At 40.0% G+C, this 18,373-nt stretch overlaps 1 protein-coding gene across 1 annotated transcript in view; it reads left to right on the top strand.

Moving 5' to 3' along the window:
* The first annotated feature begins 3,173 nt into the window (after positions 1-3,173).
* Positions 3,174-18,373, top strand: part of LOC110988279 (disco-interacting protein 2 homolog C-like) — a 44,908-nt gene continuing 29,708 nt past the window's right edge. Inside the window, exons 1-7 of the mRNA XM_022251638.2 lie at positions 3,174-3,614; positions 9,881-9,952; positions 11,180-11,272; positions 12,017-12,139; positions 14,380-14,583; positions 15,706-15,828; positions 16,918-17,034. Coding sequence (XP_022107330.2) covers positions 3,530-3,614; positions 9,881-9,952; positions 11,180-11,272; positions 12,017-12,139; positions 14,380-14,583; positions 15,706-15,828; positions 16,918-17,034 — 817 coding nt within the window. The 5' untranslated portion in view covers positions 3,174-3,529. The remainder of the gene's footprint in view (positions 3,615-9,880; positions 9,953-11,179; positions 11,273-12,016; positions 12,140-14,379; positions 14,584-15,705; positions 15,829-16,917; positions 17,035-18,373) is intronic.

Below are 18,373 nucleotides of genomic sequence, written 5' to 3'. Positions count from 1 at the left end.
GTTGCTTCAGGTTACCTGCGAGTACGCATTCTAGGTTTTTTAAAGAGCTTTATTTGCAGGACTTAGTGATCGGTCTATGGACGTCAGAATGTTGAGAGACTTCGTAAGCGCTCGTTTCCGCGCACATCTGTGTAAATTGAACGCTGACCGTCAAGAATCATGTGACTTAAAATCCTCTAGCCGCTCCGAGCAGGAACAAAATGGCATTCATTTGATATGACACATAGGAGCGCAAAATTATGCGCAGTTGGCGGGGCCGGGCGCGCTGAGTACGCCCTCTAAGCAACGAATTATGCTGGAATGTATGCATGCTCTTTGCGTGTGAGACAAGCGTGTACTAGGAACCAGGCTGCAAAACCGGGTTCACCAGCCTGTCTTTAATTCTTTCCCCGGAGAGGGTGCACTTCAACTCAGGGCGCATAGATTACCGAACACAGAGATCATAAAGTAGAACTAGAGGGGACACGGGGCACGTAAAACTAACTTGGTACCTCGAGGACGCCTACGCGTGCGTGTAAAGTGCGACTACAAGCTCGTGTAAGGGTTAACATCCTTGAGATCAATGGTTAACGTGGCAAGGTAATCGAACATGCCGCCTGTGATAAGGCCAAATTTCCGTAATGTAAAAGAATAGGTCTGTCACCTCCAGTTTTACTATTTTGATCTCTATTAGGGCTATACCCATTGATCTCCATGAAGTCTTTGAAGATACCGAACAAGTGAATACGCCACGCGCACAATTATGTAAAACATTGATCTCCATTTTGAAGACTTTATAATGGAGATCAACGGTGTAAAAGGACCGGTGGGTGAACCAACACGCAGTGCGTACTTCATCATTCGTTTGCGGCACCAGATAACGTCACACACACTTTGGTACTTTATAAAGTCCCCGTTATTGCTGCGCGCTGTTCAACTACCGGCCGTGCGTGCACTAGGCAGGCACAGGAGTGATCGTACATCATGTGGCCAGCTAAGAAGGTGAAACAGCGACTTGTTCACGAGAAGGATATATTTGGGCATTTTATAAAACGAATGTTTCGCATCTGTGCAAATGAAATGAATAATTTCATTCTGTGTCGTTTTTAGTTCTGCATAAACTGGCACTTTGCATGCACCAGCTGGGAACGGCTTTTACACTACAGTTGGGACAGGCGCTGTAGTTGGGGCGTCACACCAAGTTTACGATCGAATCTGACCCAGATGCCTAGTGGGATTCCAATTTATAATGTCAAGCTATGCGTGTCTTAGTAAAAGCGGGAAGATAAATTAGAGTTGGTCAATAGGTCAATAGGTCATTCGTACCAGGTATGTGAAACAATCGAGCTTGTGTTTCAGGGTATGAATCATGGTCCCTTCCAGTGGGCGGCCAAATACACCAAAATAAATGGGATTGTGAAACAACAAAAAAGCGTCAGTAGCCCCCGAGCAAAAGGCAAACCAATGAGAACCGGGACTCGAACAATCAAAGGGAAGATACCGCCAAAATAGGACTGAAAAAGAAATCCTTAAAAGATCAAGGAGCAATTTCATAATGAATACAATGAAGGCCATCATTTCAGTACTGATATTTAATGCGTGCTGAAATTTTCAGTGAAAAACCATACAAAAATTATTGCCAAGCAGAAACGTAGAAGGGACTTAAAGGTAGGCCAGCAAAAGAGGACAAAATCGGCACCAAACAAAATAAGGAACCAATTCGACAAGAAAACCGACTTGCAAAGGGTTGCACGCCAAGCCGTTTTCTTATTGAGTTTTTCCAAGTTGTCTGTTTAATTTGATCTTTATAATTTCACTCACTTATTATAATTGCAAGAGGGCATAATTCGTTCTTTATTAGACTATGCCTTACCATTCTTGGATAATTTTAAGTTGCCCTAGTTCCTTGGTATAGTTGCCTTGCATGTGTGTTATTCTAATACAATTGTTGCATATGTTGTTTGTCTTTTATATGCTTTATTTAAGTTATGTTTATTTTAATTATTTGTACTTGTTCAAATTTATCTATTTTGTGTCTTTGGCCAACCATAATGGATCAACCGGGTGGCTGATTTGTGGGTGGATGCATGTGGGTGGGGGGTGGCGGGTTGAGGAATGCTCCATTATGATGACCCCAGGAATGAACAGTAACAGGTAGAGTGCATGCGACGGGACGGTGGAAACCCGTAGGTCGGTAAGTGCTCGATGTTTTTTTTTTAACATTGTGGAGGACAATTTACAAGTGGATTGTGACTTTGGCCAGGCGGGTGTCCGAGGAGTAGCCAGGTGCCAGAGGATGACGGTCAAAGTGCTGGTTGGGCAGGAATACGGAAATATTGTAAATTCAGGAGTAAGCTTTTTTTTCTTTTTTTTTTAGGGTGTTTGTTTATACTGATATGCAATAAGTAATATTAAAACAGCTAAAAGCGGAAACTAACAGCTTTGATTATTATAAGCTTAGGTGATATTTTTTATGAACGCCCCATAATTTGTTTCTATTTCCAGAGTACAGTTCATCAGGTTTAAGTGTTTGAATGTTTGTACGTGTGCCGCGTGTTTCCCCTCCCGTATTGCCTTGCAGTAGGCCCGACATTTCTCTGAAATGTATCAGTTCGTTGTCGAGGCAAGTTCAATAACGCGACTCAACAGTCAGGGACGCCAAAACAACAAGGTACCGGAACACTCAATCCACGTCCACTCTGCAGCTGCAAGTCCAACACAATTTGCTGCTGTACAAAAAAGTACAAGAAATAAATCGAGACATTTTGTTCCTCGGCCAACAGCATTGGTCAGGGTCAATGTGTATCCAACCCCCCCCCCCCCCGTCTAGTCGGGAATGTGTCATTTATTTACCTGATTTTATTGTTTTGATCACATGACAAGGCGTGAACCAAAGTGCGGTTTGTTGCGGGCCGGGAGGAGCTCGGAAGGGCCGAGGGACAGATGTAGTCTGACGTCACTTACTTTTTATTGGTCTTCAAACAAATTGTAGTCACATATTTTCGGATGTATGTCACAGTGCGCACACTCAGTAAAACGCAATAGTATAATTTAAACCACAATGAACAAAATTTGGCATCTTTTTCTTATGGCTAGAATTAATCATAACAATTATATCCCTTCAAAATGGAGAAAGCTGTACTTGCAAGAGTGTGGTGTCCATAATTTGAAAAGGGTATAATTTAATGCCACACCGTACCGGCAGGTTATTTATTCAAGATGGCTGCCCCTACGTTGTAGAAAGTAGCGAAACACTTTCGTCCGTAGGGTACGATGATGTATCGTCTATTGAACATGTTTTGCACTTAGTCCAGTTGAAATTACCATGAACAGAAATATTTGAATAATAGAGAAGTTATGTTTTGTTTTTAAGCCTGTATGAACGAAACGTAAGTCTATTCATCAGACAACTCGTGAAGGCAAGTTTGAAGCTGTCCTGTCGAGGGCTTGGCTACGCTGCTACACCGTAAGCCTACGCGCACACGTAGGGCCCACTAACTTTCGACTGCTGCTGGTGCTAGTGCTTGACAGGACGTTTCGCGCTATCAAAATGGCTGAGCAAAGGTTAGATGCTTCCAAATTGCCGGTTCATATACGAGAGAAGTTGTCTGAATTGGAGCAGGAACTAAAGGAAGGTAGGCCCCATCGTATTCTCTCAAGCAGGTTGGGATGTTGATAGAGTTCACAGCTGGTCAAGCCAGTTCGGTTCTTGTCACGTCACTGTAGTACAGTATACATGTACATGTAGCGAGACCTATGCATGTTAATGTGTGGTCATTGTTCGTCACGTTCATAGCCGGCATTATTGTCAACAAAGAGACAACAGGCACCCACCTTCTGTTGATTGCGGGGTGTTAACATTGTCTTACATTTGTCTTAATTTTTACAAACATGACAAATTATTGAATATTTTCAGACTTAAATTCAGACAGTAAATTTTTTCTGATTTTTTGTCAATCATAAATAAATATAAAGTGTAAATTAAATCAACTGCCTGACTACATGTACATATATACATGTATATATACCAGGACCAGCATGACCAGTGCCTTCAGCAATAGCTTCTTTCCATGGACAATCAACGGATTAACATGATTAAGGACATGAATAGTGTCCCATCTAGTAGTAGTATTGTTGAATCTGCAGAAACATCACATGCAACCTTTAGACTTGAACTGTTTAAATTGTTTAGCACTTGTGGAGTAACTATAGAATGCAGGGCCAGGAGTGAATATACCCCCTAGATCACTGGCTATGATGTCACATTGGATCTCTGGTAACAACATGATTTGGCGATGTGTGCACAAAGTGACCCAGAAGAGGGCGAAGAAAGACTCAAGTCCGAACCGAGTACCCGCTTCGTGGCTACAATGTTGAAAGAGTTCTTTTTGAAAACAGAGCAACAGAAAATGAATTAATATGGTCGAAAACAGTTTAAGTCCAAACCGAGTACCCGATTGACAGCTACGATGTCGCCCTCTTCTACATGTGACTTTTGACCTTGTAGCCGGCTACAAGGTGGAACAGGTGAGTGGCCCTGTTTTCCATAGTTGTACCATGCTGGTAAATTTAAGCTACTGAAGACACCTCTAGCCCAAAACACACGCCATGCCCCAAACTAACCCTCAAGTTGGTGTGATGTTTCCTTATGGAAGCTTTGCCGACTCTATGATTCAGATTCTGAATTGTGTCAACAGGTCAATGGAAGATTTGATCATGTTGCTGACCGGTCCAGGTTGAAAGTGATAGGGGCGTAGTAGTACTGATCACTTTTAGGTCCTGAGACCGGACGCAAGACAACTTTTTGCTGGTCTCGGTGTTGATCTATCTTGGTCTTGGTCTCGGTCTCATTCTCTAAACTTCTGGTCTTAGCCTTGACTGCAAGACTGGTATAATTGCAGTTTCCTCAAAAATGGACCATTAGATAATGTTCAACTTTGAGGGTTCAGTTTTTCTGAGGTGAACAGCAGTGAATTAATTCCCAATGTCAGAAGAAATGAGGGAAATCATGACTGATATCTGGAACACCGATGACCTTGCCTATCTTTCAACTTAATCGGAGTTGATTAATTAAAGTCTCAAACATAAGCCTTTTTAACCGACTTGAACAACCTGTTGTAAACGATACCCCGATAATCCTTGTGGTTATTTTACATATACGTGGTGTCACATAAAACCATAATCACGAAATTAAAAAATACCTCTCACAAACAATCGGGTCCCTAAGTTGGCAGTCACAAATGTCATTTGATTCTGTCAAAAAATCCAGCTGTAGCTGTTGAGAATTTTAAAGAGGAAAAGTCTCAAATCAATTGCTATGACTGAATTCCATTTCACAAACACAATTTTACAAGTTCACACAGATTATGTACTGAACATAAGCAGGAACCCACAGGGTAAAATTTCTGAGCCCTCCAGGCAAATGGTGGAACACTCACTGCACATGTTTAGTTGCCCTGCCAACTGGTAGATAAGTAAAAAAGTTTCAGTCTACTGCTTCTTCATGGTCACAACGTTTAACACACATACATGTACCTGTGGGGTCTGGACCAAGACTGATTTTGCACTGAGTCGTGGGCTACCTTGTGTGTGTACATGTATGTAAATGTGAAGCTTCCGGGAAAAAAACGACAGCAACCCACGTACAGTACGTGCTTGTTTCTATGTCTGCAATTTTCAATGTGAGAAAGAAAAAGAGATAAACACGTATTGTGAAAGTGAGTGGATTCAATTCCTATGACAGTAACTACATGTACATGTTTAACTTACTCGTCAATGAATGAGGATGAAAGCATGGAACTTGTCAGAGTTGCGTGGCTGCTGTGGCAGTCCCAAACCTGGCAGTGGTCCGGCAGCACAGCACCATACACAGGCAGCTGCAACACAAAACAAGCAGTCAGCAAGGCTTATCCATCCCTTTACTAAATTCGAAGTGCTTCTGCAGACGCTGGATATTTGTGCAAGCAGTCCTCCAAAAATCCTTGGCATATTACTTATCTGCAACAACCGGGAAAATTTAAAATCTACCCTTATTGCATTACCTTGGAACAATCTATTCAGCGTGTTATTGCATGGAAACCTCAAGACCAAGACCCGCACAAGAAAATTGCATTTTCAGCATGCCTCTACTACAAGATTCGCCTGTGAAGATGCACCCTTTTTCCCCATGACGTTTTGGGGTTACTGGCATACAGTATCAATAATACAGGTACATGTTGAGAGTGTTTCTGAAATCAATGTGAAAAAGTGACTTGCGGAAGGCCATTTTGGGATATTTTTGACCATGAATATGAAAGCTGTTCCTTTTTTTTTAATGTTAAGTTTGGAAGATGGTCTTGTCATTTATTGTATAAAGGTTATCATGGGGAAAGAAGGGTTTCTTTTCAATGCCTCTTTTATCATGGACAATTTCCATGCGGTTCATGATGCTAATGCTGAGGGTATTTGGAACTAATTTTGGATGAAATTCTGATTATTTGCAGATATGTAGTACTACATGTACATGTACTTGTAGTAATTGTTAAAAGGCCATTTTTCCGAACCATTTGGTCATAAACTGCATGTATATCGGGGAGTTTTAAGTCTTGCACCCAATGTGTGGATGATTTTATTATCGTATCAGCAATATGTAGTAATAATGAGAAACCTTGCAAATATTTGCTGCCATTTGTATCTGGGAACAGCAGGTCACAAGATGAATGTGTTAAGCCGTATCCAGCAAGACCTTCACAGTAATTTAAACAGCTCATGTGCTGTCTACCACATGTACATTACATACATCCTTCATACGGAAAAGACCAGACATGTATGTATTTTTCAAATAGACATGCCGTTGAAAACCTGCAGACCATGTACACGTACATGTACGTACAGTACATGTTTGAAATATATGTCTGTGTACATGTATTTGATGGGTGAACTGAGGACTTGTGAGCAATGTGACGAGATACTGCAGGTATGTATGTACGTATGAATGTATTAAAGCAAAAGGTTGCTTGTTCATTTTTTTTTCTTTTTTTTTTTTGATGGTTTGAAGTGGTGTCAAGGTACGGCATTTTTATTTTTCAAAGAAGAAAGTAAACTTACTGGAGGTGACCTTGTACATGTATGTGTATAAAATACTTTCACTTCATGAACACAAACGTTCCATTGTACATGTATTTTTCCCTTGCAGAAAATTTTGCCTGAGTTGTTTCCATGTTGCACATGGGTACATTTCATTTGGTTTGACCCAACACATCCTCCAAATACTTTAATTTGACCACTTTTCTGTTGTTTTTTTGTTGCAGTTTAATATTTTATTGATGTCTAACATTACAGTTTAAAGTGTGTGGATTTTTTTCCTAGGTTTCCTTTAACAACTTGTTTCCTCCGTAAGATACATGCAATAACAGACTGCTTTGATGACAGTGTTAGAATGTTGTTTCATTGGTTCTTCATGTACAAAATTGGCACCTACATGTACATGTACATGTATTGTAGCCCAGGTTGGACTCCAGTCTTCATTACATGTACATTATGACTGACATCAGGAAGTCCTCTTGGGCAAGTACCTACATGTATTGGTGCAACTGTTATATCTCTGCCTCAGCTTGCAAAAAAAGGTACAAAATAAAACACCCTCATATGGTACATGTACATGTACTTTGTCCCCAAAGGTCAACTGAGATGACCTCTGTGAGTCTGTGGCAAAAAATTCCAGGGGTAAGAAAACACAACATAAATTTATTCATGTTGTGGTAACTTCTTTCCTGTGGACTGCAGCGAACAGGCCAAAGTATTGTCAAAATGACTGATGCAGTACACCAGGAAGAGATCGACTGATGTACATGTACATACACATGTAGGTTTTAATTTATTGCATTTCATACATGTACAGTACATGTACGACATCTGAGGTACTAGGATTGTGTATTTAATTTATTGGTTCTTTGAGAGGAAATTCATGTTGTTACATGTACATGTGGATTGATAATACAGTACATGTTCTTAAGTACATCTATGTTAATTGAACAAATAAACATACATATACATTAAATTAACAATTACCAAATCATAACAACTATCATATGGTAATACCCCCCCAATGACAAATGACCGGGTACATGTACATGTGAGGATTGTTCAAGCTGCACTGGTTAGGGCAAGACATTAAAGAGGCAATAAAAGAACCTTCTTTCCCCAATTGTAACCTTTATACAACAGGTGACAAGACCATCTTCCATAATTAATATGGAAAATGGAACGCTTTTCCCATTTATGGTTGAAAAGCCTCCAAAACATGAGCTCTCGCGAGGCCCCTTTTCACCAATTTCTGAAATGTTCATTAATGATATACATGTACATGTATGTACATTTATACATGTATGCCACTGACCCCAAAACGTCAGGCTGTGAACACTGCATGTGTCGGATGCATGAATATGTGAGTGTCGCAGTAAGAGGCATGCTCAAAATGCAATGTTCTTGCAAGGTTCTTGTGGACCACGTTGATTGTTCCGTCCATCAAGTTTAAGTGCATGATTTGTTGCCATTTGTCATAAAAAAGCATACTCATGCAGTTTGTACATACCGGTACGCGTACATGTATGTACCCCCTGTAGTTTTAGACAGGAATCTCGTAAACACAAGACTCGATGTTGTCAGGTTTCCATGCAGTAACATGTTGAGTTGATCGTTCCAGAACAATGCTCGGTTCAGTGAGGGTAGATTTTAAATCTTTCTAGTTGTCACAGATAAGAAATGTGCCAAGGATTTTGTAGGACTGCTAAAAAGACAAATATCCAGCATCTTCACAAGCAATATGAATTTATGAAAGCGATGGATATGGGTCATTCTATAAATTTGGGGTCCAAAGTGTGACATTTATCCGTCCCTGTTACCTCTGGCATGTACATGTATACCATCTGACAAGTTTGACAAGGGATGTATCACTGAAATTGATTTCAAACTATTGTTATTTGTGTGGCAGGTAATTTGCAGTACTTATGCAGTCTTGGAAATTAAACAATAAGTTCTAAACATTGAAAATCAAGTGCCAGACGTAACAGGGACAGGCAAAAAGTGGACCCCAAATTTATAGAATGACCCACATACAGGGAAAGCATGGCCGACTACTTGTGTTGTGGCGCAGCTACCGTCACGGCCGGCCGTGGTGCTATATTTGTACATGTATGATGCTGGGCCACCACAGGGTTGGGACCACAACCCCACAACGTGGACAGGTTCTGTGCTGTCATCCTCATTCATTGATGTACCGTCATAGGAATCGAACCCGTGCACTTTCACTTTCTTATTTCTCTCTTCTTGATTTTCAGCCTATGAATTCATTGTATATTGGTTCTCACTCAGAAGTCATATTGACTGGGAAATGAATGAGTTCAAATACATGGTACATGTACCTGCACGTTCTAGCTCTCTTTGAGTGCCATTTTCAGTTGCTACCCAAAACTTTGAAAAGGTTGATATACATGTATCTTTTCTGTAAAATGTACAGATCGTTTGATAATACTGTACCTTCTCTACTCTGCTGATTTCATCTAAATTCAAATCTACTCCCAGAATCCTTCATGCGCCAGTAGGGAGATGAGGAATGTGTTCATCAGTTAAAAAAAAAAGAGCAAGAATGTTCAAATTTATCGCAATTGTGTATTTCTATAAAATAGTGGGCAGAAATTGTTTGTTCCTTTGGCACTACAATTAGCAAGAAAGCAGCACCAAGCTCAAATACATGTACATGCTGGAAACAGCTGGTGTTGTCATCAATTCATGTTTTTTCGGTACAGAAGGGAAAAATGACAAAATGATCAGATGTAACCTTGTCTTTGAGTTACAGTGCGGCTGAAAGGTTCAGAACAGTGGTGTGTACAAAAATACTCATTACTTTTTTTTTCTCCCACAGGTGACATCACTCACAAAGGTTACGAGAAAAAGAAACATAAGCTCATTGAGCCCTTCATGCATCAATTGGAAGGTTTGTCCCTTTACATATGTACATGTTTAGGTCCAGTATATGTTTGTATGTAGTTTCTCTATGTGTACATGTACATGTAGTTCCTTTGTTCACATGTCTTTGTGACCAGAATCCAATTAGTCACAGGCACTCATACATGTACATGTGTACATGGGACAGAAATGTACTGGACATACATGTACACAGATGCATTGCGCATGAGCGTGTACCGCACATGTGACAGTGTGCTGACAGTGTAGTTGGCTCGTATTGCTTTTCTCATGTGCTGATTTTTGTGTTATTACAAGCGACTCTCAGTTACATGTATATGTACAGTTTGTTTATACAGTATGTAGGTAGAGGCACATGGTTCCCTGTTCACTGTTTAAACAGATGGTTGACTTGTGCTGTTGAGGACTTAGTCTCCAAGCATGCCAAGTTGAGTCATGACCTGACCTTGAAAATGTTGAATAGAAGTATCAAACTTGGCAGTATTAATAATGAGGTTTGGGCTGTAAATGTCTGTCTTTAGCCTATGGTTTGATTAACAAAATATGCATTATTACATGTACATGTACGTGTACATGTAAGTACATGTACTTGCTGTCAGATTGATGTATAAATTTATCTCTGTTTGGCCCAAAAGTCAATGTCTTTACTGATTACTGGAATAACTGAAGACATTGCATTAATACTGGTAAGAGATACCGGGTTTGTCCAAGTTGATTTGCACAGTTCTTGCACAGTATGTATGGTACATGTACATTGTACATTTATCATGTTTACATGTACATGTATCAAAGAATGTCTCCTGCTACCCGGTAGTGATAACCTTACAATTACATTGTAGGAACATGTAGGTTAGATAAATATTACATGTGCTGAAGCTGCTGAAGCACATGCACAGCTTACTCTGCAGCTTTCAAGACTTTCTTCTCACACAATATGTCTGTAACTGATGCACTGTGATCTGACTGCATATTTAAATTGCCTGTGACTCTCACCCAGCAATAGAATGTCACATAATGAAAAAATTTAAGCTTTGTTTGGACAGTGATGTGCAGACTTGTGTGTAGGAATTCTTATGACTGTCATTAGTGAGATCCAAATCACACATTCAATGTTGGGCGTTCTTATGCATGTACATCTTACATCAAAGACTTGCAGCCCATTACATGTACATGCACTTTAGCCAACGCATAGGAGCTGTTGTGTGTAACATTATTCTCTTTTTATCCTTTGCTGCAGTTTCAGAGCAGGCAAGTGCTGCAGCTGCTGCTAAACGCAGTGGCAAAAGCCGCAGATACGAACATCATGAACCAGAGAATAGATATCGCTCAGGTAAATAAGCAGTGTGCAGTTTTCGTGTTAATATGCAGTTTTGTCTTAATGTGCATTAACAGTGACGAATGGTAATTTACATTTGCAGGAATATGTACTGTACAGCATTCTCCTAACTGTGCTTTATGCATACATGTATGGTATGATTTGTTTTTATCATGAACACTTACATGGACATTGTGTGCATGTCAGACATGTACATTGTACACTGTGTTTGTGTTTTGCTGAATATTACAAGAGATGAACCATTGTATGTTTTAAATAAGCTAAAATTTACTTTTGAAATGGTCAGCTATTTACATTAAAAATAAGTCCTCGCGTAGCGTGTAGCAAAATGTTTACAGTGGGCACATTGTCATCTTACGTCACTAAATTATAACAAATCTGAACCGAGTTGGTTAAAAATTGGACGCATGTGACGCAACATACATGTAGTGTAGCAACTCTCCAGTGCTACTTTTTGTGTCACCAATCCTTGAACAAATGTGGAGGTCTCTAGGAATCACCCAAAGCTGTCACCATATGCATACACGCACACATACTGGTACACATTTGTCATCACATCAAACAAGTGTCACGTCCCAGTTATGAGTTTGAGTTAGAGGAATAGGTGCGGTTCTTCTTGAAGCATATGTAGTGTTAGTAGAAAGCCAGTACATGTATCTATACAGGTACGTGTACTCATTCTGTGGGATCCTGTCATGGTTTTGTAATGGTGAAATTCGTGCCATCTCCTCTGTACAGATGTTCGAGAGGAGGCCGTCAAGGTGGCGTTGGCAAAGCATCGCGAGCGAGAAATGCCCCTCCCTATGCCGTCGAAGCGTCAGTCTTTCCACACCAGTGCAGTCCCTATTGAAACTCCACCAGGTGAGGCAGCATTTACATAGACTAGCATGACTACCATTTAAGTTTTATCACGTGTCTATGCATTCTTGTACTTGTGTAAAAAATACTGTACGAGAAAAACAAAAAAGCTTATCATCCAAGTTCCAATAGACTGATTGAGCCCACTAAGCCACGTGACCTAAAGTGGGCATCAAACATCAACAAACATGGTGTAATCCCGTAGCAAAGAGCGTCATAAGTGTAATTTACCAAAAGCAAAGCCAACGATCGGTAAATTACTTACATGTAGACTACTGATGTGCTGAGTACTATACAGAAAATTGGCTTCATTTTTGGTAAACAACACTTAGAGCACACTTTGCTATGGGAAGATTCCAGGTTTGTTGATGTTTGATACCCACTCACGTCACTTGATGTACATGTAGGTCACATGACTTAGCGGGCGGAATCGGTCTATTGTCATGAGAAGTACAGTGAACCAGTTTTTTGTTCTACATGTATATTGTACCAATGAACCGCCAAGCTCTGAAAACTGTCCCAGGCAGTGAGAAGGTAGGCAGTTAATAAATATACCTGTAGATCCGAAAATTTGCATTCTGAAATTGTTGTTGTTTATTGTAATGTCCAATTTTTCCCCTGGAGGCCTGTTATCATAGGTGATTTTGTTTCTCAACAATGTCACCTTCTTGAATACATGAACCAATGAGCATGTTTCATCACATACATTTATGTACGGGTATGCCTCAAAGTCATGGGACTTGTACATGATTTTTTTAACAATCAAACTCAAATCAATTTTGTCATGAGATAAATGTTTCCCCCTAAATGTTCCCTATTGTTTATCAGCTGCATCATCAGGGTGTGAAACCCTCCTACTTGTGGTCTTCTCTCAGTGGTCATCTTTGTTGTTTTCCTTCATCATCAAAAGACTGAACAAAAAAAGAGCTTATCTGTCTGACAACAGAACAGAGGGCTTTTTCGCATTCTTTTGTACATTTGAACAACTAAGGCATCATCACATCAGGTCATTTTTCATATATAACACCTCCCTTTCAAGTTATCTGCAAAGTTTCAACCTGATAGAACATGTACTTCAGGAGATATAGGGTCTTAAGGAGTGCACCTTTAATGTCACGTGACTTGTCTCCAGATGACATCATCTTCACATAAGGTCAACTTTTGTCAGTAACACTTCCCTTTCTAGTTATCTGCAAAATTTCAAGCAGATCGGACATGTCGTTTAGGAGATATGAGGCTTTGAAGTTTACAGATTTAATGTCAAGTCACGTGACATATGATGACGTCATCATGTTGGACCTTCTCTAGCTCATGGTCTAAAAGCAAGCACCTAATATGTAACCAGTCAGACCTATAAGAGTATCGAAGTCTGGCTATTGAAAAAAAAAAAAAAAAACGTATGGGGAGAAATTAAACGTTCAAAAGTCAATATAAAATAAGGTGATGACATTATCATGACGTCATAAATTAGGCAATAATTTTGCATCATGGTCTCTACCAGCTGTAACTTTGATGACGATTGGGGATCGCAAAGTAACCCAAATTGTGCCTTGAAAATGTGTACAAAGTCAATTGGCTAAAATATATATGTAAAAATCAATAATAAATCACTTGATGACATCATCATGACGTCAGGTTTCTAGGACCATCTATGCATAAGTGTTCTGCATTGGAATAAGTTCGATGAAGATCCAAAGTTGCAAAAGCACTAAAGTCGCAATGACTAAAAAAAAGGGGCTTTTGAGCGGAAGAACAAAAAAAAAAGAACAAAAAGAATGCCTTTTTGCAAAATTGCAAAAAAGCCAATGATGCCAAAAAGAGGCATAATAAATATAAACAGGCCAATGTGTCTAGAGCAACATTTTTGGTTTCTCTATGAGTTACATTTCCAAAAATCACTCAGCAAAATGCTTTTTGTTTTTTTAAACAAGTGCTTGTGACCAAACTTGTATTTAAGCCTTACCTGATTTGCACTTGTATGTGTCAAATTTGGTATGTTTCCCAAGAGCTTTTCAGAACAGTTCCATCAAGCTAGCTTGGATGGCAGTCAAACCCACGGCTTCCTGCTTATTAGTCAAAAGGTCTGGCTTTTTCAAAATCGAGTTTGTCAGAGTCACCTGTTGACTTGGTTGTGGTCGTAAATGTATGTCTCATGTCTGTTGAGTCACAAACTATGCCATTGTACCTTTGTGTTTTTGTTTTTGAATTGCACGTCGTGCATCTGTTTGTTTTTTCGTTTCCAGATTCCGACACAGATGACGATTCTCGTTCCTCGACCTCATCGCTCAATCGCCTGGGAGACCGGAAAAGTGGCAGTCGTCCATCGTCGGCAGGGAGCTTCCGCCTGCCGGGCATGGAGCCGGGCTTCAGCGAACTGGTGAATCGGCAGGCGGCCAATGGCCACCTCGGTAGGGGCGGGGCCAGGAGATTAGATGTGGCCAGCAGCAGTGAGTACCACAAATGAATGTTTGAGCATTCCCTTCATGGATTGCCTGCGAATGTCATTTTGACTCGTAAAGCTTACCTACTAGTAGAATAACAATGCCATGCAGTGTATTTCTCCAGTTACATGTTGAGCAGGTATTGTAATTAAGTTTTATTTTTTATGAGTGCGAGAATGAGTACAGAGTTCTTCTTGAGTATTCAGCTGACACGTGCAGTATTTCAACTACGGTGTATATAGATTCACAATTGAAAATATTGTGAGCAAAATAGTGTTGGTGTGTACTTTAAGGTTACAGGGTTATCCTTGAACACATCTAAATTTCTCAAAGCTCAAAAGCTTTACTCAGTTGTGTATATCATCTACACTGATAGACCTAACACTGTACATGTACGGTACGTTACAGATAGACACCACATATACATGTACCTCAAATTATTCATCCATTTGCCATTCAAACCATGTTGCCCTTGGAATCAACATGACCAAGCCCTCACCTGTTTTATGGATTTGTAGCCAGCCATATTATCTGTCACAGAGCACCACAGTCAAAGTGACTTTCAGAGCTCTGGCAACAACAGTCTTTCCTTTGAATTTGTCCGTATCTCGAGCTGCCATGTTGAATTCCCCCCCCCACACCAAATGCAAATCCCAGTGAACATGGTGAAGCCTTTGTTTCTAGTTTCAGTAAACCTGGGAAGTCCAGTCTAGTTGGTGACATCTTAAACTGTCATCGCATATTCCTCTAAAAGAGTTTTTTTTTAAACATCTCACAGCTGTCAGATCTTTTTAAAATGCGGCATGCATGTAAAGACACTCTGGATCAGTAGAAATGCATCTCATTCCAACTTAACGGCTTTGTTGTTATGGCCACACACTTATCGTTCTACTTGCATCAAGCTTGTCAGTAGAAAAAAAACATTTATGGCTGACCTGTTCTAGAAAAATGAGCACTACAAGAACGCTCTTTATCCTATTTCACAAGATTGGTGTCAGAATGACGGTTTGCGACAATGTAGTGAAAAACAATGGGGGGGAGGTTCCTCCATCCCCTTGGTCAGAGTTAAACTGGAACCATTGTGATATCCAAACAATAAAGGTCTTTGATCATCTTTATCGTTGCCAGTGGCAAGTTCTCCTATGCCGGTAGCCCAGCCCCCTCCCGACGTCACAACTAGCTCAGGGTACATCGCTGCAAGACAATTGGACGATAATGAAGAGGAGGACGAGCATGATGGCGCATCCTACAGTAAGGAACTTTGGTTTCCTAGCACTTTGTCAATATCAGAGCCAAATGTCACAATTTTCAAAGTTAAACAATGGGAACTGGCAGAAGAATTGTTGAAAAATCTCACTCTATAATACTGCTGTAAATTGGACGTAGAGATTCTGTGAAATTTAAGGATGTGTTGGCCCTGAAAACTTGTTGCACAAATACAGTAGTCTTGAGTGTGTTCTGTGTGCATTAACTATTTCTTTCCAGTTCAGAATGGGGCCCTAAGAGTATGTGCCAAAAATCTTGTGACTGCCACTAGGAGCTTGTGGTACCAACAAAGTCCTGTATTAAGACTGGAAACTGTACCACATTACCATACCATGTGTTGCTTGTATTGCTTGTAGGACTAAATGTACATTTGTCAAGGGCACAGTGGATGTTCAAAGCCGAGAGTCATTGAGTATTTGATCAGGGCCAGTGTGTTGCAGAAATTTTTTTTTTTTACCTGAAATCCCTCAAGATGCGTTTCTGGTTCAAAGCCACCTAGATGCTGAAGAATCCTCCACTCCCCAGGAAACCGGAGGCACGTTCTTTGTAATCAAATGCTTAGACTTGCTTAGGGCCCATGCAGAGTTTCTGTTCTCTGCTTTCTTGTTGCTGTCCCATCTTCCAAATCCTTCAGAGTAGTTTGAAGGTCTTGGAATATTACGGTTCAAAGAACTAGGGGGCTTGAAATTGCAGAATACACATGTTCATATATGTCTGTGAATATTTGCCTGGGGGCATAATATCCTGGATTCAGATATTTGCTGAAGTACGAAAAATATTCACTTTTAATAACATACATGTATTGCTACATGTAGGCAAAATACCCTGTTACATTTACATGGAATGTAGGCTGTGTTTTCTGCATGACATTAGGGCTGGTTTTTATTGCTTTAGTTGGTTGTGCGTGTATGTGTTGTATTTTGTATGTTTTTTTTTTTTCAGCAGGCCATAAAATTAAATGTTGTATTTCATCAAGTGTGCTGGGCAAGTACCCAGCATTATTTTAACAGACGTGCCCTTGTTGAAATGGCTAAGTCAATCTCAGCTTACACACTTTTTGTGAACTTGTCCCAGGGGCTCTGCCCAACAGCAAAGTGTCCGCCAAGATCCAGCAACTGTTGAACACCCTGAAGAGACCCAAGCGGAAACCTCTGCAAGAGTTCTTCCAGGAAGACGACGATGAGTTAGAAGGTAAAATGTGCTGAATCTTTGGTCTCAGTCTTTTTTGTGTCATCCTTTTTTTCTTCTGTTGTCTTCTCTGGTAAGGCTAAGGTAAATTTTGAATGCATGATGCCTGAAAGTGCTGACGATTGTGTGATGCAGTTATAACTGCCCGATGAACACTTTTGACTTGTTTATCTTTATTTTTACATTTTTATTATTTTCATTTCTACATTTTTTTCTTGACATTTAAATAAGTTTTAATTTTTATTCATTTTTTAATTGCGGCTTTTAATTGTTTAAAATTCAAAAACCAGGGATTTCAAGGACAGCAGTTCTACAACTGAGGAAACTACTCTATTTAAAGAAAACTGTAAATAAATAAATAACTGTGGTTCTCCATAGTACCGTAATCTTGTCACATTTTTTGAACTACAGTTTGTACATGTATAATGCCCTTGTACCTTCCTAAAGAAAGTAGGGCTCAATTAGTCAAAGAACTTGGCTGTGTGTGCTTTGATGTTTTTTTTTTACTATTTTAAAGGTCACAGAAACACAGGTCAAGTAAAAATAGCACAGGCATGTGTATCCTGATGGCCTACAATTACATGTAGGTCAAGTTTGGACATGTTTATCGGGGGTTATCACAAATGTACATGTCTTTATGCACAGTGCACTTGTTGCCCAAGTGAGACCAAGTTTCCTCCTTTTTTCATAAGTAATTGGAGTTGACATACAAATCTCGTTGATAAAAGTAACTAGCACATGTACATGTATGTATTTCCTAGCAATAGAAGTACGGTCCGGATTGTTGTTTGCAGTGCAAGCCTGCACACAGGCTGCCCTTGGTGAATTCATCTGGTAAATCCATGAGTAAGACAGTTCCCAAAGGAACCATGGACTGTTACATAAAAGAAAGATATTGCGTCCAGCGCCAGCGTAGCCGAAGATATCCTGTCCAGTGGGAAGATGATGCATTTCCCCTATTCTGGGGATTTCTTAATTTATCTCTCGAAATTTGCGATAAATGTATAAATGATCATTAGAATGATGTATACATACTGGGTACTGCCCATGTTTTTATTTCTGTGGGTTCCGTGCGCATTGGCTATCTGGTGGTAAAAATACATGTCTAAAGTTGTTTGGAGGGCATTTGAGCTCCAGTTTCATGCCTGCGTGCACATCAAGGGCATTTCAATCTTTCTACACACATGGGTACCAATATGTGTAGTTGTTATAAATAAGGTACATGTCGTGTGTTGTACGTGTGCACACTTAACCGTAGTTGGAAATTGGTCTAGCCCAATTTGTACATGTACATGTACATGTATTTGCACTGATACATGTAGCTACATGAAACTTTATGGGC

This window comes from Acanthaster planci, linkage group LG03 (assembly GCF_054643075.1).
Source record: "Acanthaster planci isolate LZ-2023a linkage group LG03, COTS_SCS, whole genome shotgun sequence".
In the NCBI taxonomy this organism is placed as follows: Eukaryota; Metazoa; Echinodermata; class Asteroidea; order Valvatida; family Acanthasteridae; genus Acanthaster; species Acanthaster planci.
Note: the sequence above shows the minus strand (reverse complement) of the source record. Positions and strands in the feature narration are given on the sequence as shown.